At 49.8% G+C, this 27,569-nt stretch overlaps 1 protein-coding gene across 1 annotated transcript in view; it reads right to left on the minus strand.

The window, feature by feature from the left end:
* Positions 1 to 26,531, minus strand: part of GRIK3 (glutamate ionotropic receptor kainate type subunit 3) — a 101,605-nt gene extending 75,074 nt beyond the window's left edge. The window contains exon 1 of the mRNA XM_085081062.1: positions 26,138 to 26,531. Within this exon, the coding sequence (XP_084937188.1) occupies positions 26,138 to 26,252 (115 nt within the window). The 5' untranslated portion in view covers positions 26,253 to 26,531. The remainder of the gene's footprint in view (positions 1 to 26,137) is intronic.
* Positions 26,532 to 27,569: the final 1,038 nt, after the last annotated feature.

Below are 27,569 nucleotides of genomic sequence, written 5' to 3' on the forward strand. Positions count from 1 at the left end.
TTGTCCCCAGGAATGTCCCCATCTGCTGCTAGCTTTCTCTTCGTGCTAATTATTAAATATATCTGAGCAGGAATAAATAATAGATTTCCTTTAAAGAACCAGAAGTAAAATTTAATGAGCGTTTGGTGTCAGGGTGTGTTTTCCCTCTGAAATTGCAGTCCCTTAACACACCCTGAGCCATCCTGAGCTCCTGCCCTGCACACCAAGACTCCCTTTGGCCATGTGCATTTTTTCTTTCTCATTTGCCATCAAGCCCTTTTCCAAAGCCAGTCCTCAGCTAACAAATACCATTTTATAGCTATTCTCAAGCAAGTCCTCCTGCCTCCTACCCCCAGTTTCCTCCAAACCCTGACTGGAGGAGCTCCGTCATTTCCCTTCCTGGTGAGCAAATTTCATACCTTCACTATATCCAGGAATAAAGGAGAGTTTATATTATAAAACATCTCACAGTATGATGCCTTTGCTTTTAAAATGCTATGTGCAGCTTTAAGTATAATTACTTATATTGCATCTCTTACTGCCACAGGCAGTACTGGGGTGGAGGCAGCAGCACCAAACTTTTAGGCACCAAAAAAGCCCAAAAGATCCTGGCCCCATTCCCACTGGTGTCTGAACTCCTCAGAAATCTTTACTGAGCACAAGGAGCCTGAGGTTCCTCTGGTGCTGCCTTGGTAGAGCACAGCACTGGGTCCTGTGAGAGATGGGGTTTGGAGCAATGCTTCTCTGGAGTGTTTGGGGGAAGGTCTTTCCTTTCCTTTCCTTTCCTTTCCTTTCCTTTCCTTTCCTTTCCTTTCCTTTCCTTTCCTTTCCTTTCCTTTCCTTTCCTTTCCTTTCCTTTCCAACTTTCCTTTCCTTTCCTTTCCTTTCCTTTCCTTTCCTTTCCTTCCCTTCCCTTCCCTTCCCTTCCCTTCCCTTCCCTTCCCTTCCCTTCCCTTCCCTTCCCTTCCCTTCCCTTTCCTTCCTCCTTCCCTTCCCTTCCTTCCCTTCCCTTCCCTTCCCTTCCTTCCCTTCCTTCCCTTCCCTTCCTTCCCTTCCTTCCCTTCCCCTTCCCTTCCCTTCCCTTCCCTTCCCTTCCCTTCCCTTCCCTTCCCTTCCCTTCCCTCATATTACAAATTATTAAGAAACCTGAAGAAATGACAGTGTTATACCACAGATGCAGAAAATGCAGAAGAAATAATGAGAAAATTTTTATTTCCCGCTCAGTGTAATTATTGACATGCCTCTAGAAATGCTGCCTGGAAATATCTCTGTGCTGAGGTGTGAGCCCATGGGACCCACGGCCACCTCCACCCCACACCAGGACTGTTTCAAGCCTTTTTTGGGGGGGTTTTGCCCTTTTTGGTGACGCTGAAGGACTACAGTGATGACATCTCTGCCAAGAGACCTCCATCCCACATTTCCCCAGGTCTGCTGCTGACACCATCCTTACACTCCACAGTGGTACATTTTCTCTCTTCTTACTGGAAGCAAATGTGTCCCTAATAGTGCAAATTGCTGCAGAAGTGTTAATGAAACACATTGCGGCTGTAAAGCCAGAGGAAATCTGTTACTATAAACTGCGTTTCCATTTCCTTATTTCCAGTTAGACTCAGGGAGTCAAGGAGGTCATGTTTGTGTACAGCTCATCAGGGAGAAGATTCACAGTTAAAATACCAAGAGGAAGAGCTGTTTAATAGTTTATTCTGCCTTTCTCAAGGGAAGACACAGACTGATCTGGTTGGGATGGAGGTGTCTGTCTGTCTGTCTGTCTGTCTGTCTGTGGACTCCTCATCAGCAGCTTTCTTTCCCCAAAATCCTAAATATTCCTCTTCTTAAATAAGGAACCTCTTCCAGCAATTACATATTCTTACCTCTAGGAAGATTTTCTTAATCCATAATTTATATCCCATGTGTTCCATGGTTTAGGGTGGTTTTAAAAACCTACAGAGAGGCGTCTCTTTTATGACAAATGTTGAAGTTAAGTACAAATCCTGTTTGCAAGATTTAAGTACAAATCCTTGTTTCCCCCTTATGCCATAGGAACTTCCTGAGGAGGAAAATTGAAAGCCACAAATGTTAAGATAAAAGATCCCTATAAATAAGGTTTGATTCATCCTTGCATCATTCCTGGAAGGAATGCACTCAACTGTACCACAGTTCACAAAGAACCTGTTAAACTCTACCTGCCCACCAGGCTTTCAGATGAAATCTTGAGACACTTAAAATCTATTTGTTCCTGGCAGAAACTACAGGTCAGGTGGTTATGCTGAAGACAAGGGCAAATAGCTCCTTTGATTTGAAGAAAACCCCATATTCCTGCTCTGGAGGTGAATATTAAATGTGTGGTAAAACAGTTTGGGATTCCCCAGCAGGTGAGGTCTGTGATTGTGTCTGATCTCCCACCACCTGGTGCAAATGGAGATGAAATCTTTGTCTTCTCCCATACTGGGATATTCTCCTTCCTCCTCACATCTGTTTTCCCCAATTTATTCTAAATGACAATAGGATTAACATATATAATGGCAAGTGAAAATCTGATTTAAAATGCTTCCCATAAACTTTATGCCCATAAAATTCAGCTCTGTCCCTTTCAATTAGCCTTTTGGTTTTCTTGGAGTTAATTGCAGAGTTGTCGCTGTTGTAGTCTGTGGTACAACAGGGAGGAGACTGAGGCAGCAGCCAAAGGCTGTGAATTATTCAGAGATGTACATTTCTCCAGGGATCCCAGGTGATGTCTGTTCATGTCCAAGACCTCAGAAGACCCAGAGAAAAGTTGGGAATCAGTGCAAGCCTTTCAAGATCTCCCAATCCGAGATGACATTTTGTCCATTAGGGTGTCACTGTTCCTGTGCCCTGACAGGAGCAGACTGGACACAGACATGGCACTTCATGTGGATTTGAAAGCTTCTTCTCTCATATTTCATCTTCCCCTGAGCCCAAACCCTCCTGGTGCCACCCACCTTCCCCTGCTCAGCTTGGTCCTACATCTGCCCCACTCCAGGGCTCCACAGCTCAGCTGGGAGAAGGAAGTGTTGGTGGCTCTGGGGACACAGGATAGGAGCTGTGGTGACCCACAGGGATGGGGGTGGAGACCACAGGCTGCTGCCAAGCATTCAACACTGCCCAGCCTGCTGTCACATCCCAGGACAGAATCCCAGAATCATTTCAGGAAATCTGAAAAGACTTCTGAGACCATTGAGGCCAACCTGTGACAAATCCTCCCTTTGTCACCAGCACAGAGCACTGAGTGCCACATCCAGGCATTCCTTGGACACCTCCAGGGATGAGGACTCCACCACCTCCCTGGGCAGCTCCTTCCAATGCCTGACCACCCTTTCCATGAAGGAATTCCTGCTGATGTCCAACAGGACACTCCCCTGGCACAGCTTGAGGTTGTTTCCACTCCTCCTGTCCCTTGTTCCCTGGGAGAAGAGGCTGATCCTCACCTGGCCTCACCCTCCAGTCAGGGTGTTGTGGAGAGCCAGAATGTCCTCCTGAGCCTCTTTTCCTCTGGGCTGAGTCCCTGCAGCTCCCTCAGCCTCTCCTCATCAGACTTGGAGAGAACCAGAAGGACCCAAACTCTGTCACCTGATATAACAGAGAAGGTGGGGGAGCTGACCTGTGCTGGTGAGGAGATGAGGTGAGCAGGGACAGCAGGGAGAAGGGCCGGGAAAGGAGGGAGAAGTGCAGGGACAGGAGAGGACCCTCGCAGGGACAGGAGAAGCAGGGAGAAGGGAGGGACAGGAGAAGTACTTCGCAGGGAGAAGTACAAGGACAGCAGGGAGAAGTGCAGGGACAGTGATGCCTTTTCGGCTGGTAGAAATATGAAGAAGACACAGGGAAAAGGGAATATTACCTTAGTTTAAATAGGATCCTAGGTGCTCAACTCGGCAAAGGTGGAAACATGCGGAGAGCCTCACTGTGTACAACATGTATACAAATATATGGACCTCACAAATTAGCATATTTACGTAAAATTCCCCGATAAGATACTTAATAAATGAAGTAATTACCCCCCTATTGTAATTACCTGCCCTAAATGAGACTACAGCCTAGTTTACAAAAATATTTTCCAGAGAGAAGGCTCTGGCCAAGGTTGGGGCCTCTAGTTCTGAGATAGTTATGAATGTTTGGTCTTCCCTCTTTGCAAAACCCCCAAACTAAGCTAAATAACACACTACAAGAGCTATAAACATGTAGGGCTAAGGTACAAGGAGTGTTTGAGAAGGGAAAGGGTATAAAAATATATTAAAAAGGTATAAAAAGAAGAGACAAAAATCACCAGGCATCATCATGAGGGAGAAGGGCTGGGACAGGAGGAGCTGCAGCTGCAGCCTCTGCCCGTTCGGTGGCAGGGATGGGGAAGACTCCGAGCCCATCTTTCACGGGTCACCTGGCCGAGCCCGGCAGGGCAGTGTTCCCCATCGCGGCACAAACTCGTGCGTTGTGTCTTTGTTATGCTAATGCCCCAGCGCCGCACAATTTAAATAGCACTTCCAGAAAAATTAAGTATGTTCATTGACACAGTGAAATGTTTTCACCCTCCATGTAACCTTCACAGTTTCTGTACAAAATCTATCAGTCAGTAAACTATTCATCTGCGAATGCTTACCAATTATTATGCTAATGCATTACAATACATTACAGTGAATTCTTTTTAAATGCCAGGAAATGCAGCTGTCTGGCATCCTACCTCGCCCGTATTATGGAGCTATCAATAAACAGCAGAGCATTTGCAACTGGATTTTGACTGCTTTGTCAGAACTCTGCAAAAAAAAAAAATTCTTATCATTTAATATGATGAGGAAATTCTGGAATTAAAGTGGTGTAAAGTATTCTGCAGGCAGGGGACTCGAAGCTGAGGCTGTTGCAGGGACATGGGGTGTGTGGCACAGAGTGACAGAGCCCATGGCAGCTCAGACATGTGCAGCATGCTCTGATGTGAAACTGCTCCCCAAGTCTTGTCTCTTTTTTGGAACTGAGTGGTATTAAAACTTCGACTGGCATATGTAGACTGCAAATGGAGACACCAGGTTATATATGGAGTATGGCATATTAGTAGTTCACGCTGATTCCTTGCCCAGATCGTGGGAACTGCTACCAGGTACCAAAAGCAACTCTCTCTTTTGTTGCCTGAGAGAGGAAATATTTAATATTAATATGAATTTGGCTGTACTCTAAATCAGCCAGGGATCATATGATAAAAATTCCAATTTATTATCTAGAATTAACATCGCTTGTTGGAAAGACGAAATTGCTTAGTCTGTGTATTTTAGATTTCATCGCATTTTTAGTGCCCTGCCTGTGCTGAGTGTGTTCAGAGGACTGAGCACCCGAGTTTGCATTCCCAGCAGTACTTCCCGTTCCCTTTCCTGAGAACATGTGCCAATCCCCATCCAGCCCCTCGCAGGGCTCTGCTGTGTAGGCTCCCAGAAATGTACGTACTCGGTATTTTTAAACATTTGCAATTGCATAATTCGTTAATGAATTCATTTATTCCTCTGTAACACGGCATAGAATAGAGGAGAGAGACTGAGCATACATCAGTGCCACAGAAACCTCCTGGGCTCCGAGCTCTGACCATCGGGGTTTGGATCCCTGGAGGACATCAGCTGTCCTGTAGGACAAGCTAAGCCTGGCTGCACTCAGAGCTCTGTCAGGTACGATAATCACGTCCTCGAGGCAGAGGAAATCTCCATTTTCTCAGAGGAGGTGACGCCTGGGGCCAGGAGATGCTGCCAGAGCTTGGTGTCCCATGGAGCTGTGCTGGCTGAGCTCAGTCTTGGCCTCCAGCCGGACCTGCCAAGCGTTTCCTAGCTGGCAGGAGGTGCTGGACCCTAGCAGAGCAGGAGCATTGGCATTGCCACACAAGCAAATCCCTCTGTGGGTGCCAACTCCACCATTCCAGCAGCTCTGTTTCCCCTCCAGGGTGCCCAACCTTGGGGATTTTGGGGCAATCAGGGTCCTCACCACCTGGGATGCTCAGCTTTCTGCAGCAGCAAACATTGTGGACGTTCTGCAGGAGCTCCTCTTGCCACTAGGCCCATGGCTCCAGCCCCACCTTGCCCTTTCAGATGGCAGATGTTTGGGAATTTTAAATCAAAAATGCAAAGTAAAAAAAAAAATGCAGCTAGAGGCATCCATCAAAACTTCTCTGGTTCCTCTATTTGTCTTTTCTCGCAAGCTAATATCCATGAATTTAGTTATTAGAGTCATAATGTTATAATTATTTCATTTAATACTCTAATTATCCCTTGTGATTAATCCTGACCATAACAGGAATATCTGTGAGTCTGGAAGGCATGTTCCAATGGCTTCTGCATTATGAATGTTAATTTGACTTAACAAGTATGAGAGCCAGAGGAAAAGAAACCAAAGAGCACGAGGACTCTTTGCTTGCAAGTGAGTGGAGTGCTTTTTCCCGCCTGTTTTTGGTAGTAACTGGGCCAGCAGCCCCAGTTTCTGCTGGTGTGGATGCTCTGACTGTGGTGTAGCATTGGGAATTTGTGAGGCAGGTGGGGCAGGGAGGCAGAGGTGGCTCTGGCTTTGGACAGCCCTGTGTCCCTGCAGCACTGCCCTGCTCATCCCTTGCTCATCCTGCAGTAAATGCCCAGAGTCTGAGCCCACAAGTGGCACAGATGTCCTCCTGCACCTCCACTGTCCTGTTGCAGATGGATGTGTGTAGAGCTTCACTCTGGCCAGTTGGTATTTCAAGGGCTGTTCCAGACCTCTCTGATCCCATCGCCCTACCAGTTCCCATTGTGTCAAGCTGCAAAGTCACACTCAGACAGAACAGAGTACCTGAAATTTTTAATTTCCATCAGGGTTGTCAGCAGACCTGCTGTAGCCACAGCCAGGAATGGCAGAGCAGAAGCTTTTCCCTAATATCTGTCCTGAGTGAGACAAGCACTGGCTGTCACACACAAAGATTTCTGCACACACCTTTCACTGCAGCTGCACCGAGCTAAAAACTTGACGTGGGTCATCCCCAGCCCAGCACCAGGCCTGGAAATTTGGGTAATTCCTGCTGCACTGGAAGCAGCAAGCCCAGGCTCTGGGCTCAGCTCAGACAAGTGTGCATTCACACACACACACACACACGTGCCCTCACAAATCTCAAATGCCTGTCTGCAGGGCTTGGCCATCTGTGCCTTTATGCACAGGGAAAAGGAACGTATGGCCAAAGGGAGTGGATGCTGCTGGCAGAGACCCACGGGGCTGAGCTCTGGGATCCCTGGAGAAAGGCTTTGCCTCTCAGAGCTTGAAACAGCATGGTGTCAAAACCAGCCAGTGGTACCTCTGTGCTGAGACAGTGCTGCAAACAAAGCTCAGCTCAGGGTGGAAAAGGAGGGTGTAGGGAAGTTTCTGACCTTGTCTCCTGCATGCAGCAGTTGTCACCACGTGCTTCACCTGGTGCCTGCATTCACCATTGTCCCTCCTGCTCCAGCTCCCCAGGGCCAAAGCAAACACTGCACAGGGGTTTCCTTACAGACACAAACTGTGAGGTTTTCAGAGTGAGGAACCATGGCTGACTCCTGGCTTCTGTGTCCATCTGTGCAAAGAGCTGCTGACAAAGGGTTAGCCTTGCATGCCCTGAACAATGCAGAGCAAGAGAAACCCAAATGGGATGAGCACATGGAGAGGCTTCTGGGGCCTTTACATTCCCATCACTAAAACAGTCAGTCTTTGAGGAATCAGGAATCCTGAAGATGATGGTCCTGCTGTCAATACCTGAGGCTGTCTTGGAGCTCCAGGGTTTTCCTGCTCCCTCTGGTGTTTTTTGGCTCCTGGTAAGACTTCAACCTGCAGGACAAGGTTCCTGCTCCACCTGGGGCTGAGCTGGACAGGGAATTCTCATTGTCTGACATGCTACTGCTTAGAAACCATCACTGCTCAGAGGGGGAAAAAAAGTCACTAGTGGGGATCTGTTTTGTCCTGACTGCTGCTTGTGTTTTATCAGCTGCACAGCTCTGAATCCATTTGCTTCATTTGTTTCCAAAATGAGCTGCATTGTTTTGCAAGCAAGTTACTAGGGATAGACAAATCACCAAAATTTACTAAATAGCATAGACCACCTGCGTACACAAACTTACTTTCCTCTAAATAAAGGAACACCTGGCAATGTCTGGCTTCCAGGGGTCTGCAAATGTTGTTCTTCAAATATTTCTTCGTGTGCTTGCAGACGTTTGCACATCAACCTCCCTAGAGCTGGGAACTCCGGGAGTGCAGGGATGGAGCACGGTGTCTAATTTTAGGTACAGAAATGTGAAAGATTGAGCTAAATGTGGCAAAGCCTCCTGTACAGCCTGAGGTGGGAAGTGAAGCTCAGGAGAACTTCCTGAGGGCTTCTTGTGCCCTTGGATGGCTGAGGGCAAACAGGGAATTGCCCTGGGGCTGTATTATAGATAGGAAAATACATGTTACCTGGTTTCTTCTCTTCTAGTCCCTGACCCACACATTTGTTCCCAATTTAATTCCCTTGTAGTAAGCCCATAACAAGTGGATTTGCCAGCTCTGCCCTGCTGGCTGCACTAACCCTGAGTTTCTGCATGTCTGCACACTGTGAGCTCCTGACCTTCCCCTCCCACATCCTGCAGCATTTCAGCTCCCAGATCTGCCCACAATCACCTCCTGCAGACAAAGGTGTCTCTGCAGGGCAGAGCTCCTGGCTGGAGCAGCTGTGCCTCCTCCCAGTGTTTTGTGGAGAAGGTGGAGCTGTTCTGGGTGTTCAGGCTGTGATGCCACCAGCTCCTTAGCATGGACAGAGCCAGAGAGAGATCCAGATGTTGAGCAGCTGCAGAGGGCATGGAACAGTGGAAAGGGGGCAGCAGGGCCTGGGGTGGTCAACATCATCACTTGAAGGTGTGATTGGAGAATTAGGGACCAATATGCTAACAAGACAAAACTTACAAAAGGTGAAGAGCTCCTGACCCACTGTCCATTTTGGGTGTAGTATCTGAGGGGGACTTTGCTTGCCTGAATCTGTCTTGAAGCCCTTGAATAAATTTATCTGCTTTTATACTCCTAATTTTTCCTGGCCTCTGTTTCAGGTAGGCTGCTTTAGGCATCACCACAGCCTGGCCATGCCCTCATCTGATTAACAAGCACATGAACTTGGCTCCAGCGTGAGCCCTGTGTGCAGAGCAGCCAGTCTCAGGGAAGCCAAGTCGCCTTTTCTGTGTCTCTGGCAGCCAATTACTCATCTCCAGTGCGACAGTCTGCTCCTAATTCGGCTGGTCAGGGGTTGTTGAAGAGGATAATGCAGCAATGTCCTCTCAGAGGGAGTTGCAGGAACAATATTCCAAGAGACAGGGGAGAATTAATGCAATAATGTTGTATTTACCAGCCCCTGTCGCTGCCCATGCCTGAAGGACTGACTATTAACACCTGGTCAATAAAATGATCTTTCTCTGCAGGTTTTTTTTTTTTAAAGGCATCAAGGATGATATTGAGGTGCATGAAAATAATCTGATTAGTATGATGTCTCCTTGAAACATTTCTGAAACGTGTGAAGTGTTACTTTTACTGCAGGGTTCTTCTCTTCACAAAGTGGAAATCGAAGTGCAGAACAACACAAAAAGCAGAGATCCTTACGACACGGAATAATGAGGCCATAAAACCAAACAATAAAGTTAAATAATTTACCATAAATATCGAAAGCTCCGAAATTATTCTCTACATTAACCGCCTATGTTTCAAATGATCTTTGCATTCACCATGTCACAGATGGCAACATCAGACAAGAGAGTCCTTGACAAAATCTCGCTGTAATTATTCTTTCCACAGCTGCAGTTATTTTAATGCCTTTTCAGTTAAGCTGAAAGAGACGCACACGTTTTATAAATAAGGGCTTTTAACCAGTTTGACAATGAAGCATTTGAAACGTAGTGTGAAAAAGAAAAAAAAAAAACAACCCCAAAAAAACTTTCGCTGCATCTTGAAACCTGGGAGAGCAACTGTGAGGACTTGGAGCAGGAAGACAACTGGTCTTTCTACGGCAATACTTAGCAATTAAGGGTAAAATTATGTTGATTGTGATAGTCTGAGATAGCTGTTACTGGCAACTTTCGGAGTTGCTCACATACAATGCAACAATTAGGTTTATTTTGGCTGGCAGCTCAGCGGAGTCTTTTCTCCATTGAGAAATTGCCCCTCGAGGACAGGCAGGGACTGACTTGAGGAAGAAAATACAGCTTGGATGAGGTCAAGGTTGTACACTGCTCCAGACCGAAGTGTCCAGCTGCAGCCCAAGTTTGGTTGGCTTTCCTTGCTTGTTTTGGCTTTTTTTAAAGTGCTTTAAATCACTGTGAAGGGCTCTTCTTCCCAAGGAACACCACAAACCCGTGGCCTCTCCTGCCCTGAGGGACTCTGGCTGGGCTGTGTTGGCCAAGGTGGGACTGTGCACATCCCCATGGAGCTGCCAAGAGGGAAAGGATGAGCCACCCTGGGATATCATCTGCTCTCCTCAAACCTCTTTTTCCCAACCAACACCTCCTTCTCCAGCCACGTGGTGTTCCCCAGAATTCCTGTTCCTTCCAGTGCACAGCTGCTGCCCCAGGTCAGCCACTGTGGCGATTCCACTCAGGACTTGTCTCTGAAAGCCACGGAATATTTCAGGACCTAAATAAAAACAGGCTCACTTTGGAGTCCATCCTGCATCTTGTCATTCCTACCCACTCAGAGGAGCTGGGGAATTTGGGATGGATCAAACAGCACAGCTGGGAGCTCCAACAGTGACGAAAACTTGAGCTGAAGCACCTAAAATTTCAGTTCCCATGGGAATTTGTGGACTCACAGCAGCCACTGGGGCTCTGGGGAACCTTCATTCCTGCTTCCAGCTCTCTGCAGAACACCTCTCCCCTGAATCCACGTTTCAGGAGCCTGAATGAGTGGCCGTATTTTTTAAAGCTCTGAGCACTCAACAGCTCTTGTGGAAGACAAAAGGAGCTGAATCCTCTGGAAGTGAAGTTCCCCCACTCCCAGCAAGTTGCAGCTGCTTCTCCTTCCCACCATAAGCTGTCGGTTAGTTTAAAAGGAATGTGTGGAGATGCAGCTAAAGCAGTGGGAGCTGTACCGGGAGGATATTTTCCCGTTTAAACCAAGGGAAGAAGAAAATGAAAGAGCAGGAGATCGGTGGGAGGTTTTTCACTGTGGAATCCTGGCAAGCTTTGGCATACAAAGAAGACGTCGCAGTCTCCGAGGCTCACGGACTGGGGAAGCCTGATTAATGGAGGTTATTGTCGGGGAGGCCTGGCTTTTATGCTCAACACTGAAAGGCACCAACCCTCAAAGTATTCAACATCACACAATAACAGATTGTGTGCGGTTAGCCTCAGAAAACAAACGTGTTCTCTCTTATATAGGATTGTAGAGCATCCATCAGTGGCTGGCATTAAATACCACCCCAGTGTATGTAATTAGCGACACATGAAATCTAAACATCATTTTAAAGCCGTTGGGACAACAAAAAACACCCAGAGGTTTCTGTTTCCCTTTCACTTTGAAGCATCCTTCCTTTCCTAAGCGAGGTGCCAGGGAACAGCTTCCTCTGGCTCCTGCCTGGGAGGGAAGGGTGGTTATCCCAGATTTATCCTAGATTTATCCCAGATTTCCCTTCTGCAGTCACCACTCCCAGGACCAGGACTGTTCCCTGCCAAAACCTCCATTGATCCTCTTATTAGATTTGGACTGCAACCGAAATACAACTGCAGAGCTGAGAGGGGAAAATGGGATTTTTGTGAGACACGGTGCACTGGGTTCATGGGGAGCTCCCAAACCCAGAATTGCTTCAAAATCCCCTGCAAAACCCAAAGAGCTGCCACACACAGATCCCTCTGCACTTGTTTTACCAGCTCTCTCTAGAAGTGTTGGGTTTGCTCTGGGGTTTGCTAGCCCTGAATGGCTGCACGGTGAGGGCCTGGAAGGTGACCCAGGGAGCAGAAGGATCTCTTATCCTGCCTTCCTTGTGCTGTACTCTAGGATCAGGCACACAATTAGGAGCTATATTTGAGCACTTGGGTAAACAAGCTCCACCCCTGAAAGAGTCAGGCATTGCCTCGTGAGGTCCCCGTGCTCCTCAGTTTGGAATCTCAGGCTGATAATTAAAAGCCAAAAAATCACTTATACTAATTAACTTCATATCCTGGCATGGAGCGAGCACAAAGCTGTTGTTACATCTGATTTCAAAGAGGCTTGGATTAAAGGGGCTTTGGATGATTATTTTTTATTTGAGAGAGGCAGGGCAGTCACTTGGTGGGATGGGGAGCAGCTGGCTGCAGGTGAAAGTCCCAGAGCTCTTCCACAGAACCTGGCACAGGGCAGGATAACCACATTGGCATGGCACTATGTGCCAGATTGATGAGATTTATGGTTCCCAACCCCAGGAGAGAGCAGGGCAGAGCAGGGCAGAACATGTGCTGCTCAGCCACCCAGCAGGGAGGCAGCAGTGCTTTCAATGTTCCCTGGAACACCACGCAGCATTCTGACCTTGGTGCACCTTCCAAGGCTGCTGCTCCACATCAGAACTTCTGGCCAAAGCTGGAGGTGGCTCCTGCAGGGAAGAGCCTGGCACTGATTCTTACAGCAGTGATGAAACCAGAGGGGCAGCTGCTTCCCAAGAACATCCTTGACCTGTGACATTCCAGCCCTGGAGAGCTCTGGAATCCAGAAATGTAAAGTATCTGCTGCCCAGCGTCTCTCCCAGAGCATCCCAGGATTGAAGCCATCCCATATGGGGTGGGAGGGATCCCCGAGGCCTGAAATCCCCATGGGGTCACCACCCTGCTGACCCAGCCCCACAGAGACCCAGCCCCAAATGGATCCAGCCCCCAATGAAGCAGCTCCACACTGCCACTGTGCCATTCCAGGATGCACTTGGCACCTGCTGACAAGGAAAATCCTCCATTGTGGGGTCTGGCTGAGGAGCCAAACGATCAGGAGCTTATTACAGCCTCCCTTTTAATTAAGTGTCTCAAATAGGATGTAATTGCGATGTAATAGCACACGCTATTGTATGTTAGTTAAATACGAAGGGATTATTAAGAGTATGTTTTAAAGGCTTTCCAGTCCCGGATTGAGTAAACAGTTGCTAAATTTCGATAAATAACTTTTTAAATCTACATTAAATAAGCAGTTAAGGGTATTTAGGATCCTCTTTTTTTCCCCAGAATTGCTCCAATCGGAGACTCCTGGGTTATAATCTCACTATTTCACTGGTAATAGGGTTTTGCCTGCTCGTAACTGTTTGCTCTGCCTCAAAAATCCTGCTGGGTGTGGCAAGCTTGGCTACTGACATCCTCAGGCTTTAAACCCTCTCCATTCCCACAGCCCAGAGGGGCTGGCAGTGTGCTCAGCCCTATTTTACAAGTACAGAATTAAGGCACAGAAGAGCAAAGTCATTTGTTCAAAGCCATGCAGGGAGTCTGTAATAGAGTAGAACAGGAGCCAACATCAGATCAAAAAAATATTTCTCTAAAAATAAGGCTTTGAAAATCCATAAAGGAAACGTGGCTCTGTTATGATCAAAAGTGCAATTAGTCATTACTGGCTTTGGTAATGAATGTACAAATGTCTCATGACCCCCAAAACCTAACAAACGTCTCCATCCATTTGCTACTTCTGCCCAGGGAATGCCAGCTGGAATGACAAGAGAGGACGAGCACCACAGAGTGATCCCTGGGGGCAGCTCTTGCCTCTGCTGCACCAGGAAAATCTGTCCAAGCTTGCCCATCACAAAACAAGAGGTGTCATCACCCTGAGAGCCATGGCAAGGAATGCTTTAGGGCTACCTTAACCTTTGTATGGCTGATTTTGAGTTCCCTGCTGCTCCCTGCAGTCGGGGTGTTCCTGCTGTGAATGGAGCATCCTGAGGAGCCAGCAGGTAAATGCTGCTGTCCTGTGAAGTGGCACTTTTGGGGACAGGATGTAACGGGGGGATGGCTGAGCTCAGCCTGGCTGAGGGGGTCGAGCAGGAGCAGAGATGGAGGAGGTGGCTCTGGGCACCCCAGTGATGCAGGGCTGGAAAAGCCACCAAGCACCAGGGCTGGGACAGCTGAACTGCCCTGGAGGGTGAACTGAACTGCCCCAGAACAGCTCAGCACTCCTACCAGCCCTGGGCTGGCTTGGGGCACTGAGCCCCTTCCCCTGTTAGCCAGCCCTGCTGGGGAATTGCTAAAATTCCCTAAAAACCTTGCTAAAATCTTGTCCCTTCTTCCACCTTCTTGCCCAGAGCTTCCTGCTCCTATTCTCGCCCTGCAGAGCAGCCTGGACTGAAATGCTCCTTTTCTGAAGTGTCACCTCCACTGCTCCACGCTGTTGAACAGGTAACACTAATGAAGGAGCCAAGAAGTCGGAGCTCTTCAAGCAAGTGCTCTGAAAAATTAATGAGAAGCTGCAGAAGAACATAAATAATCCGTGCTCCCCATTAGAGGTAGTTAGCACCATTACAGTGATCCAGGGAAAACCTGCCCACACACCACCAGCCATTCCCCTCTGGAATCACTGTCCTGGAGATTTTGTCAGCTGGAGTCAAAGGACAGCTAACCCTTTAACACCCAGGCTGCTTTGAGGTAATTATTGTTATTATAAATCACAAGCGACGGCTTAACTGGTGGCAGAAATGGATATGTATATATAAACCAAAACGAAGTTACATGGCCTCAGAGGAAAAATCATTAGCTCCCTGGTGGGTTTACAAGTAATTTGCCGGCAATAAAAATGCAAAAACACATTTTGGTGTGCTATGATCATAAATAACCCTTGGACAAGAATTCTTTCTAGGACTCACAAGTCCACTCCCTTAATGGCAAGTTTTATTACCCTGGTTTCTCTGTGTTCTGTTACAAAATGTTGCTGTCAGAACAATTTACGAATTACAGCCCTGTTGGTATCAACTTCCATAATTCATATGGAAATTGGTTTCCCCACAAACACTCACAAAGCACAAAGAGTCATGTAACCACACAAAATGACCTTAATAACACAGAATATAGAGACCACGTGCCTGGGCCAGCACTGGATATTCATGGCCACCAGACTGGAGGGAAAACTCCCATGTAAACTCATGGTGAGGTCAGTGTGGATGCTCAGGGTGTCACCAGTGCTGTCACCAGACTGGTGGCACCTCACAGGATCTTTAGGAAGCCAGGAACATTCTGAGGGTTCTGCCCCCAAGCACTGGCAATAAGTGAAAATCCCATCCAGCTGCTGAGGAAAACTCTGAATTTTCTTAAAATTCAGCATTTTCTTAAAATAACAGGAAGCACAGCTTGTTCGGGATTTCAACTGCTTTCATCTCTTCCCTCCACTTTTGAGGCCTGGGGATGAGGAGTTCAGCATCTGAGATGAAGGTCACAGAGGGAGTGGCTGTGCCAGGGACCTGAGCTGATGTTTAGGTCACATCTGCCAGGTTCTGTCCTGGAGAAGGATCATGGGGCTTGGTTGTGGCTCAGCCATGAGGATGAGTTGTTTCTTCTCTCAAAGTGTTTTCCCTCCAATCCTTGGAGTGAGAGAGAGAAGGAAAAGGAGTGACAGTCGATTAGGTGAGAATTGCCTCCAAAAAGGTCTAAAAGTAAATGCAAATCCATGGTGTAAAGAGGAGGATCTGCAGCCCAGGCTGGGTTCATACCACTGCTCTCCCTCCAGTTGGAGGAAATGGATCCAGCAACTGAAGTTGCCACATTTCATAGATGAACTTGCACTGCAGAAAAGAAAAAATTCCTCAAATAGAAAGCACTGCATTAGTGTCTAAGAAAATTAAGTAAATATGGCTCTAAGTATTTTTTACTGGTCCTTTATAAATAGATGGGCACACATCCAGAATCAGTTCTGGCTATTGCAATACACCACAGGGATGAAGGTAGCTGCTGGAAGAACAGAGCATTCCTTGCATTCAATACTTCATTTTTAACTTTAATCTAAAGGGAATTTGATAAACTGTGCAGGGACAATCTCTACATTTTAAAAAATATTATCAGCTTCATCTAAGATCTTGCAACACTGGTTCTGGTCAACCCTTTCCCTGTGATGCAGATGAATAGGGAAGAAAACTACAGATCCTATATCCATTCAAATATTATGAGCCGAGCTGAGATGCCACCCTGAAGCAAAACATCCATGGTCTTGCTTTGAATTTCATCTAAGCAAAGATGACAAAAACTGCTTTTGCAGAAATAAAAATTTGCCAAGAAGAAAAGTGCATAAAATGAGGAAGGAAATGGTTTTCTTTCCCCATAAAGCAAGAGCAGATTTTTAAGATTTCATAGACCAGAGATTTAAACCAAGAACCTCCTTTTTACAGGTCCCTGTTTCAGCTTAAAATGGTAATGGCATTACTGCTGGAGCAAATGGCACCTGGAGCTGCGGGAGGTGATGTGCTCTGCAGAGCTGTTTAGATGGGAGTGACACAGATTCAAAGGATTCTCCTGCAGATTCTTCTCCTCTCCTCCCTTGCCAGGCACATTCTGGAGAGTGGCCATTGTGATGGGCAACAGGACACTGGCCATCAGCTCCTGCTCCTGGGAGCTCCGTGGGGCTCTGACAGATCACGAGGTTTTCAGTCTCAGTTAAGTTCTCAACTTTTGATGAGATGGTTCAAATCAGGAAAATCCTCTCTCTGTGCCAGACAGTTAAAACTGTAAGTAATTAAGGCAAAATCTTTCCCTTCACAGAAAGTACTGAACATGTGGCGATAGCAAAATCATCAGAGTTTCTGCCATCGTAAGCCCACAAAACAAATTGGATTTTGAGTGAAGCACATGGAACAGCGACCTCTGCATACAACTTATCTTGACCTCTGAAAGTAACGGCATTTTGTCTCCAGCTCTGCTGCTAATTGCAAATGCTGAATTCTGAATATTCACATTTGAAGGGGATTAATGGCTTGATTGTTTCAGAAATTAACAAGAGCAAAATGCCCCAAGAAGTTTCTCTGTATTTATGAAGAGCGTTTGCTGAAGTTCCCCGACCTGTTCTCGGAGCAGTTTCCTGCCCAGCCTAAATGGAGCTGATTCCAGCAGCAAAAACCCAGACTGTGGGAGGCTGAACCCTCTTCCCCAGCTAAACCACCCATAAGCTCCAGACTTGGCAACTGTGACTCTTCTTACTTCCTCCCACACATCTTTCTCAGCCCTTTTTCAACTCACAGAGGACAGCCGCATCATCTTCCACGCACCCCAGTCCTTGAGCTGCACAAGACCAATGTGCCACCCAAGAGATGGGGAATCACATCCCACCTGGACCTGGACACAGCCCAGAAGCAGGGCAGAGATCCCCAAGCAGATTAATAGCAGTTAAAGCAGCCAATAACGCAGCACAGAGCAGAGACCGGGGCACAAGTGACCTGAAGCATGATTTGCGGCGAATGTCTTTTCCTCTCATAAATAGGAGAGACACAGTGGGACGATTATCCGCCCAGATTTATCTCCTCAGCTCCGTGTATATCCTTCTGCGCTTAAAAATGTCTCACTGCCCTTTGCGTTATTGCATTGCCCTTTACATTCATAGCGCATAAACCTCTCAAGTACCGTAAAACTTACAAGGTGTAATATAACGTCGGGGGTTTCTTTTACACACCATAAACAAAAGTCACTGGGAAAGGAGCACAGAAAGGGAGACATTACTTGGCCTGACAACAGTATGGGAGGAAAATATATATACAAGTATACATATATACACTTAAAATCCCCAGCTGGATTGATTATCTGGCATTGATGGATCACCTGAATGTATTACGTAGATAAGGGAATTGATTATTCAATAAATCACTGTCTGCAGTAAGAATCTGGTGTTAAAAAAAAGAAAGAGAAAATATTATAAATCTGTCTCGCACAGGCAAAGAGAAAGCTTAAGCTTTTAAGGCTAATCATGATGTACCTTTTGCTGCACATCCGATAAAAGAACATCATCTTGGAGTTCTGCAGTGCTAAAGGATTGGTGTCTTTCCCAAAGCTTTCTAGGAAGGGAACCTCCCTCGTGTGGCTGCAGGGCTGTTCCTGTGGAGCACGGTGTACCAGCTGCAGGCAGGGTGACCTGACAGAGCCCCAGGGGTGCATCAGCCCCATCCCTGGAAGTGTCCAAGGTCAGATTGGACAGGGCTTGGAGCAGCCTGGACTAGTGGAAAGTGTCCCTGCTATGGCAGGGGTGGAATGAGATGAAGCTTTGATGTCTCTTCCAACCCAAACCGTTCTGGGATTCTGTGACATCCAGCCTTATATCCTCTGCTGAGCAGGTGCTGTGGCTATTTGCTCCATTCAGAACAAAACCCACCCTGTTCCCAGCACAAAACTTCTGCTGCAGCCAGGAAAAATCCCCCTCAGCCCATGTGCCCAGGCAGGCACCGTGTCTCACAGGGGGTGGAATTTAAAATCACTGCTGTGACTTCCCTCAGAGTGCTCTGAATTCACTGCAAAACTCACCAACAAGTCTAACACTTCAGTCCCAATAGACAGCCGTAACTCAGCTAAATTTGTGGGTTATACCAGATTTTATTTACTGCTTCATCCTGGGAGAAAAGTGCGAGCTGACAGCCGTCTATTCATTAGAGTGGGGGGAAGCCGCCCACGGCGACGCTGGTTCTCTCACCGTACACTTCCACGTCTCTAATCGAGTTTAGATTCTGCAGCACCAGCTCTGTTATTTTAGGAATGACGTGCGTTCCCACTCACCTGGGAGCTGGTGAGTTCAGAGAGCTGGTCTGTTCACCTCCAAGTCCCCAGTGTGAACCAAGGACATGCCGTAGCCATCAGATGTCATTAGCAGCTAACGAGTGCCCAGTGGCTCTGACAGAGCACTCAGTGGCTTCATCCCACTCCTCACTGGAGGTAGGAACCACCATTTCCACTGCAGGGGCACCACTGATGCTCCTGAAGCTGCTGCTTGCAGGGCCAGGGATGACACTGAAATATGTCTCAAAAGCCTGTGTAACACTGTGAGTGCTCCAGGGCAGCCAGGTACCCCTTAGAGGGAATCCCCAGAGCCCATTTCCAGAGAGATGAGCAAAATGCAAGGCCCAAATTCAAGAACTTATTTGAATACTTATGTAATTTTAAGTCTTTGTTTCGTGCCTTTGGTATTAGCTGGTTTATCTGCCTGCTTAAAAACTTCTCTGAATGTACCCACATGGTCCTTGCCTTTGGAAATCCAGTCCTTCCTGCTGCTTTCCAGGTCACGCTGTGGTGCTGAATGTCCCGAGCACAAGGAGTTGGTACAGAATGTGCCAGTTGCTCCTTTACTACTTCCCAATCCTGATTTTTGTTCTATTAATCTCACTCCACACAGAGGGGTGCTGCTTGTCGGCTGGCGCACACCAAAAAAACCAAAGTCTAACGAGGTCCCTGAACTAAAATATTAAATAATACAGGTACAGTGCAGTGACCACTCTCACCACCAATTTGCTTCCCTCTCTTCCTGCCAGTGCTGCAGAGTTGAGCAGTGTGGGGGAAGCTCAGAGCAGAGCTGGGGTTGCCTCTGACGCAGGGGTACCCCACGCTCTCCTCAGCTGTTTGCAGCTGAACGACGTTTTCCTGATGATCTTCCCTGCCAGAAATAACAGAGCAGTCACATCCGGATTTGTGTATTCCTGCTCCGTGCCTCTCTACAGATTTAAAGTGCAAGGAGCCAGGTAACACTGGCATGGGGAGAGTCTCACTGCAAAACTGAGCACTGTGGCTTCCCTGGGGGGTGAGAGGAGGCAGAAGGGGTTAAAAAAGGCGACCACAAAGGAAAGCTGGTGCAGGAGCAAAGACAAAGCAATGAGCTGAGCCCTCCACCTGCTTTAAGAGCTCTCGCTTGGGCTAAGAACCTGTTTTAATCGTTATTACGAGTGGTAAATAGCAGCACATCATCCCTGTTTTCACTGCTAATAACACGAATCAATGTATCAATGCAAGAACTCCAATCCCATCTGAATCCCTTCTGCATCAGCCCAAACTGCTACAATCCCTGCCTGGCAAACCAAGCTGGAGTCTCTGAGGGGCACAGCACTCCTGCTCCACACCTATTCCCTCCAGCAGCACCACCGTAGAGCAGCTCTCATCCTCTCTTCAGCCCTCAGCTCCTCTCAACCTTTGCCTCTCTCCCCCTCGCCCATGGTTTGGTGCTTTCAACTCTCTATCTGCCTTTCCCAGACACTTCCCCGCCCGTCTGGTGCTGTGCAAAGGGAAAAGCCTCCCGGACAGCATCGCGTGGAAGCCGCAGCCAAAAAGGAGGGGAAGGAGATGGCGAAACCGGTGGAGACGCACATTACACCGGATTAGGAGGCTTAATTCCGGCTACAGACACCGCGCTGCGCCGGCTGGGTTTGACACCAGAGACTCCAGCATCGCAGCTCTGCTGGCACAGCGACTGCGAGAAATAATGCTGGGAAAGCCGTGCGATGGTCCGGGAGGAGGGCGATGGGAGCCGCGGCAGGGCAGTGCCCTCTGCCGATGCGGGGCACGGCTGGGCGCCTGGATATCGCGACAGGCGACAGGCGGGAAACCCGGACTCCGTTAGGAGAGCTAAACTGCTGCTCTGTACCCAAGGAGAGCTTCATTTCCCGGGAAAAGGGACCAGCTTTGCTGGAGACTGAGTGACTTTAGTGTCGCTCCACGCGTGGCTGTGCCAAGCAGGTGTTACAGGAACCTTTTCATAACATGAACCTCCGATTAGTTTCATCAATAAAAGCATCAGAGATGGAGAGATTAGGCTCATTGAGGTGGATTTGCACCTGCTGGTGATAAAGCCAGAAGTGACACTGCAGGGCGAGAGGCAGCTCCTGCATCACAGGCTCGTGTGTGTGTCAGTGTGTCCTGGTGTGTCAGTGTGTCCTGCTGTGTGTCAGTGTGTCCTGTTGTGTGTCAGTGTGTCCTGGGGTGTGTCAGTGTGTCCCCGTGTGTGTCAGTGTGTCCTGGTGTGTCAGTGTGTCCTGGGGTGTCAGTGTGTCCCCGTGTGTGTGTCAGTGTGTTCCACTGTGTGTCAGTGTGTCCTGCTGTGTGTCAGTATCCTGATGTGCCAGTGTGCCCTGTTGAGTGTCGGTGTGTCCCCGTGTGTGTCAGTGTGTCCTGTTGTGTCAGTGTTTCCCAGTGTGTGTGTCAGTGTGTCCTGGGGTGTCGGTGTGTCCCACTGTGTGTCAGTGTCCTGCTGTGTCAGTGTGTCCCAGTGTGTGTGTCAGTGTGTCCTGCTGTGTGTCAGTGTGCCCTGCTGTCAGGCCCATTCATCCACCTCTCTCCAAGCACCACAATCCCCAAAAGGCTCCTTCACCCCTCAAGCTGTGCACACCCTGCTCCCCCAGCCCTGAGCTCTCCATGTGCCCTGAGGCAGCAGCCCAGCCCTGAGCTGTCTGGCTTGGCATCTCTCCTGCCCTGTGATAAATGAGAGTCTATTCTTCTCTGGTTTGTGGTTTGATCTTAATTTCCTGTATGAAGTTCTCAAGAGAATGCTGAGATCAAATAATTAGACTATTCTGCGATAAAGAGTTAACATTGTTATTCAAATGTATTCAGAATTAATTTACCACCAAACAATTTACACTGCCGCCCTCCTATCCTGCTGAAATTACCAGAATGTGTTATCTGACACACAAAGCGTCTCATGACCTGAAATAACTTTATCAACCATTAAATGCTTGAGCAGTAGGTTCATGGTCACAGCAATGCTCAGGGGAATTCAGGAAAAGCTACAAATGAAATAGAGTGATTTACAAACACCCTGGTGCCATCCTGCCACCCTCCCCTGGCCACTCTGGTCACCAGGCACCAGCTGAGCAGAAAAACCCTCGAGCTGCCTTTCTGAGGATTCCCACGCCAGCATTCATGTCCCTGATGGCTGTGCAGCTCCCAGCCCTTGGGTGCTGCCTTTTCAGCCTGGAAAAGCCTGTTTCTGCCTTTATTTTTAAAAATACAACTTCATTTGCAGAGTGTGGGAAGGTGGTTTCAAAATAAAATTCCTGACAGGCATAATAAGCCTCAGAAAAGCCAATCACACAGAGGAGGATAATTATCCACAGAATTTGTTTTCTATGTATTTATATAAAATAATCAATGATATTTTTCTCACAGAGACTCCAATTTTATTGTATTTTCTGTGTTACTTGCAAATCATACAAACAATCAATGCCCTGACCCCTTCTCTAAGCAAACACATCTCAGAAAGACACTACAAGAAATAAAATCCGATAAATTCCTCATGCAGGGTTGTTTGTTTAAAAGCTTTGCTGGAGACTGATCCTGCTCACAGCCACTTCAGGGATACAGGAGTGGGACTGTCAGATATGCTTGAGGTGGGATTATTGCCACAAATACCAGCAGGAATAGAACCTTAGCAAAAAAACTGGCACAGAGGTGAGGACCCAGACTTGGAGGTGACGTCTTTTAAAATGTAGAAAGGAAAATGAACCAAGTCCCGGCCCAGCACAGTACTCCTGCAGAGGGGAAAGGTGAGCACAGAGCCAGGGCTGGGGTGACCCAAGGGCAGGGTGGGCTGTCACTATCCCCCTGCCCACAGAGAGGGGACAGATCCCACATCAGCTGCACTCTTGGCAGTGATGGCAGCAGGGTGGTGCGGCTTTGAAGTCACCTCCTGAGCAGTAAACCCACCCAGGAATCCCCAAATCCAGCTCCCTCTGCCTGGCCGGTGCCAGGGGGGTCTCTTAGTTCCCATTTACTGATCTCAACCCATTGGCGTCTGATCCGCACATGCATCTCGCTAACACATCATCCATCAAAATAATCACTCGGAATAATTCCTGACGATGCTTCAGCAAAGCAGGTGGCTGGGATGGATCTGCTGGAGCTGCCAGTCCTGCTCCACCTGCGCCACCCATCCCAGCCATCCCGCCCTGCTTTGTTAGGGATGGTGCCACCAGCTCTACAAAATGGCATCAAGCTCTCGTCTGTCGCGTTGAGGGATGTTATGCTACTACTGCCTTTTAACCCCAGTGAAAGGTTAGACAAACGGGCTCTTTGTGGTGCCGAAATCACCTCGCTCTCGCTGCTTTTAGATGCAAAGGGGACACGATATTGCAAATACTCGGCTGCTCCGTGCAGCTCTTGCTACCAGGTGTAAGCTCCCGGAGCTCAGCCGCAGCGAGCGCTGGCAGCAGCGCAGGCTCCACCACTAGGTGTAAACACGGAGCAACTCCTCACACCACTACCCTTATCTGCCTCTGGTCCAGAGCAACTCGGAGCTGAATTGAGCACTCGGAGCAGCTCTGGATGGTGTTTTCTGATACGGCGTTTTCAAATATTTAACAGATTGCGTAATAACCGAGCAGCTGTTGAATAAGCTTCAGATAAAAACTCCTGCTTAAAAAAGCTCCAGTAACAAGGCACAGATTTCCTTTGTACGGGTGTATGTATAGATTATGTTTAGATGTGTAGTTTAAATATTAATGTTTTACTGGTGAGAGAAAGAGCGCTTTTGGCTTTTTCTTCCCTTTCTTAGATAACTCTCCCTGTATTTATTTTAATAGTCAGCTTCACAGGGGAAAAAGAGAGCTTTGAGAAGTTACCTGCTTTCTCTCTAGTTTGATTTTCAGGGCTAAACCAATAGTTACTTAAGTGTTCTCCACTTCTTGGCATAACCTAATAATTAAAATAATTACTTGAAAGCCAGGGCAGCTTTGCACAAATTAATGCAGGGCAAGAAGCTGCAGTTTTCCAGTGGGCTGAAAAAGAGGTCACAAAATGATGCCAGTTTTAGCTGAGAGAGAAGGTAAACACAGATCTCCCTGCAGCCCCGATTAAAGCCTTTTTCTGATCTTTTTAGTTTCCTGTTTTACTGATCTTTTTAGTTTCCTGTTTTACTGATCAAGAAGGGGGCTCGATGAGGAGCTGGCTGTTGTGGGGTTTCTCAGCAGGTAAAGCGAGACTTTTCCTGTGGAAGGCACGGCAGTGCTGGCAGTGGCACAGCTGTGCTCCTGCAGCGGGCAGCTCTGCCTCCCTCCCTGCCTTCCTGCCTCCATCCCTCCCTCCCTGTCTGCCTCCCTCCCTCCCTGCCTCCATCCATCCCTCCCTCCCTGCCTTCCTGCCTCCATCCATCCCTCCTTCCCTGCCTCCATCCCTGCCTTCCTGCCTGCCCACCCTCCTGCCCGGTGAAGGGGAGCAGAGCTGCAGCAGACCCAAGTGCTTTCGTGGAGGGCTGGCAGCATCTCTGCATTGAAAGCTCCTCTGTCCTTTTGTGCAATTTCTTTGAGCCTTGCCTAGAAAATCCGTTATCAGGACAACTGAGGCGCTGGAAGTCGAGATTAAACATCCCCACAGAGCCCCAGGGATACTCCTGAGCCTGAATATCCCCCATGAGACGCTCGAGTATTCCCGGGAGGCTCAGCACCCGCCAGCCCCGGCGGCCTCAGCCCGTTCTCCCGCCAACATCTGCCACAGCTGCAGCAGCCCCTCGCCCTCCTCCTCGGAGCGACAGCCTGGCAGCAGCCCACTCTGGCCACCAAGAATCAGGCCCGCTGCTGCCAAGCCGAAAGCAGGAGGAGCTGCCAGCCCAGCAGCCCAGCTGCGACAGCCCCCCCGCCCACGGCTCACGGTCCCGACGGGGATCTGAGCCCTGGGACCTGTCGGGAAGGGAAACTCCATCGCGGCACTGCGGTGCTCTGGGTGGGAGCGGGCTGGTGACAGACGAGGGGGGGTCACACGGCAGGACGCCTCCTCCCCGCTCCTGCAGTGGGACTGGCGAAGCCCAGCGCGCCCTGTCAGCAGCAACGGAGCCTTCCTGGGAGTGGATTTGTGTGGCACAAAACATTTCCAGCTGTTCCAGGCGGAGGCTGAGCATACTAAGCAGCTTGGCTCCAGTGAAAGTTCATCAGCCGCCAGGGCCCAAGGCCCCGGAGGCAGTTCCAATAACCTTTTCCACCAATATTTCTGGCACTACAATGTGCACGGGACAACATCTCCCTGGAGCGCCCCATTCACAGGAGTCTGGGGGAGAGCAGATGCTCACCCTGCAGGAATCAAGCCCTTGACCATGAGACGATCTGGGCCGTGCAGCCACTCCAAGCCGTGCTGGAGGTGACAGTGTTTCACTTCAAAAAGCACCTGTCCCTCAGGAGCAGCATTTTTCTCTTTCTGGCTTTCATATTGCTGCTGTGCAGTTGCATTGGGATGAGTAAGACCCATATTTTTGCAGTTTAAAATATTCACAAATCTATTCCAATACATATTCCATACAATCTATTATTGTTTTCTCTGAGTTAAAATTTGAACGCTGAAAAGGCAGGTAAACCCGTCCTTGTAATTTTTAGTGGGCAGACAGCAAATCCCTAGGAATGTGTAGCAATGGCAAAGTGCATGGGATGTAACAGAAATCAGCGCCGTTCTTTACATGACATGATTAAAACAAGTATCTCGTTTAATTAGAAAAAGAAAGATCGCAGACTCATTCCCAGGATGTTATCTGTGCAATTACTTTATGTAACATTATTAAAAATTAATTTTCCCCAGAACCTCAGCAATTTAATGAAACACGCCTGGTCCTCAAGAGCAGCTGCGGCGTAGCCAGCCCACTGGCATCCTCCAGGCAGCGGGACTCGGTGCCGCGGTCCCCTCCGGGCTGTCTGTCCCTTGTGCTGGGCACATCCAGCCCTGGGTCAAAGCACCTCCGCACAGCACCCCTATTGCAGCAGGCTCAACACCCCTGCTCGCACCGGGTACCGCAGCCCTCCTCGTAGCAAGCTCAGCATTCTCCCTCTCCGGGGGTTCGGCATCCCCTTCTCCGTGAGCAAAACTCCTCCTTCTCCATGGAATCAACATCCCCCCTCTCTGGGTGCTCGGCATCCCCCGTTTTTGGGGAGCTCAGCATCCTCCCTCTCCAGAGGCAAAGCATTCCCCCCTCTCCGGGAGCAAAGCATTCCCCTTCTCCGGGGAATCAGCACCCCACTCTCCGGAGGTACAGCATTCTCCTCTCCTCTTTGCAAGGTGCCCAGCACCCCCATCGCACCGTGCCCGGGGCGGCTGCTCGCACCGAGAGCGCTGCCTGCTCCGTTCCGGGACACAGCCCCCGCCTCGCCTCGCCGCCGGCACCTTCCGCCCCGCACCGGGCAGCGCGTCCCCAACCCCGGCCAGGGCATCCCTCGCCGAGGGAACCACCGCCCCGGCATCGGACAGCGCATCCCGCAGCCCCGGGTACCACATCCCCCGCCCGGCCCCGAAGTTCTCCCGCCGGCGGCGGCCCTTACCGATCCGGATGACATGCGGCATCCCGTGCGAGCTCTGTCCCCAGAAGCCGCCGACCAGGAGCGCTGCCCAGTATTCCCAGAGGACGCGGCGGAGCGCCGGCCAGAGATGGGGCATCGTTGGGGAGGGCGCGGGCCGGCGCGGCCCTACGGCCCCAGGGGCAGCGGGGACGCGGGCGGCTGCTGCCCGGGGCTCAGGCGGAGCGGCCGCTCGGCTCCGGGGCCGGGCGGCTCATGGCACATCTTAGAGCGGCCGCGCCGGCCCGTCCCGCGGCAGCCGCGCCGAGCCCGCAGCTCCGGCCGTTCCCTTCCGCGCCGGGCCGTTCCGCTCCGGGCCGAGCCGTGCGGTGCCGGTAGCGGTGCCGGTGCCGGTCGGGCGGCACCTGCGGAGCCGGGGCTGCCGGTGCGCCCCAGGAGCGGCTCTGTCCCCTCCTACCGCTGATGCGCGGCTCGCGCAAAGCCCCGGAGTGGAGCGTGCACACACCGACACACTCACACCCCCTGACACACACCCCCGGCACACACCCGACACACGCCCGACACGCTGACACGCCGCCGACACCCCGACACACGGCGGCACCCGCCCGCTCCCCCGGGGCGAGGGCAGCGCCGGCGGCGGGCGCGGGGCGGGAGGCGATGGAGACCCTCGGCGGGCACCGCGGGGCGGGGGGCGACGGCACGGGGGTCCCGGGGGTCTCGGGGGCAGCGCAGGGTGTTCCTGCTCCCTCTGCCCCCGACGGACCCCTGTCCCGCAGATCGCGGGGTGTCCCGTGTCCCCCAGCTCTCGGAGGTCCCTTATGACCCCGGGGGTCCCGGTGTCCCCGCCGGTGTGCTCAGGGCGAGGCGGGGCAGGGGGGCTTGGGGTCGAGGCAGCTTCAGCGGTGATACCACGGCTGGCGCCCGAGCCGCGCTCCGCAGGCGGGAGTTTAATGACCTCGGTGACAGAGACAAAGGCCTGCCCATGCCGCGGACCGGGAGCTGCTCTGTCAACGTGCAGGGCTAGGCTAGGGCGAATTCCTTTTTTTCTCATTTAAATAATTTGATCTATTCCATCATTTCCAATCGTCCCCATTTGCCAGCTGTCTGCTAACTCCAGCCTGGAACAGCTGAAGAGCAAATCTTTAATTTTCTTACAAACATATTATTACTCTGTATCAGCTCATCTTTTTAATTTTCCTTGCCCTTCGCTTTCTCCAGCAGCAAGCTCGGCGTGCTCCGTGCTGGGAGAAATGCTGATCGCCGTCCTGCACGGTGCTGCAGGAGCAGCCTCGGCTTGCCGGGGTGTGCGGACTGAGGAGGAACCCTGCGAGCCATTCTGGGGCTACAACTCAAAGTGAAGTTCCTGGGTGTTGCCTCTGCCGGCAGGCAGCGAGCACGGGGACTGCAGGGAGGTGGACACGGCGGGGATTCCCTGCGTGCCCATTGCAGTGGCGCT

Source organism: Lichenostomus cassidix, chromosome 23 (genome assembly GCF_008360975.1).
Source record: "Lichenostomus cassidix isolate B80296 chromosome 23, HeHo_3.0, whole genome shotgun sequence".
In the NCBI taxonomy this organism is placed as follows: Eukaryota; Metazoa; Chordata; class Aves; order Passeriformes; family Meliphagidae; genus Lichenostomus; species Lichenostomus cassidix.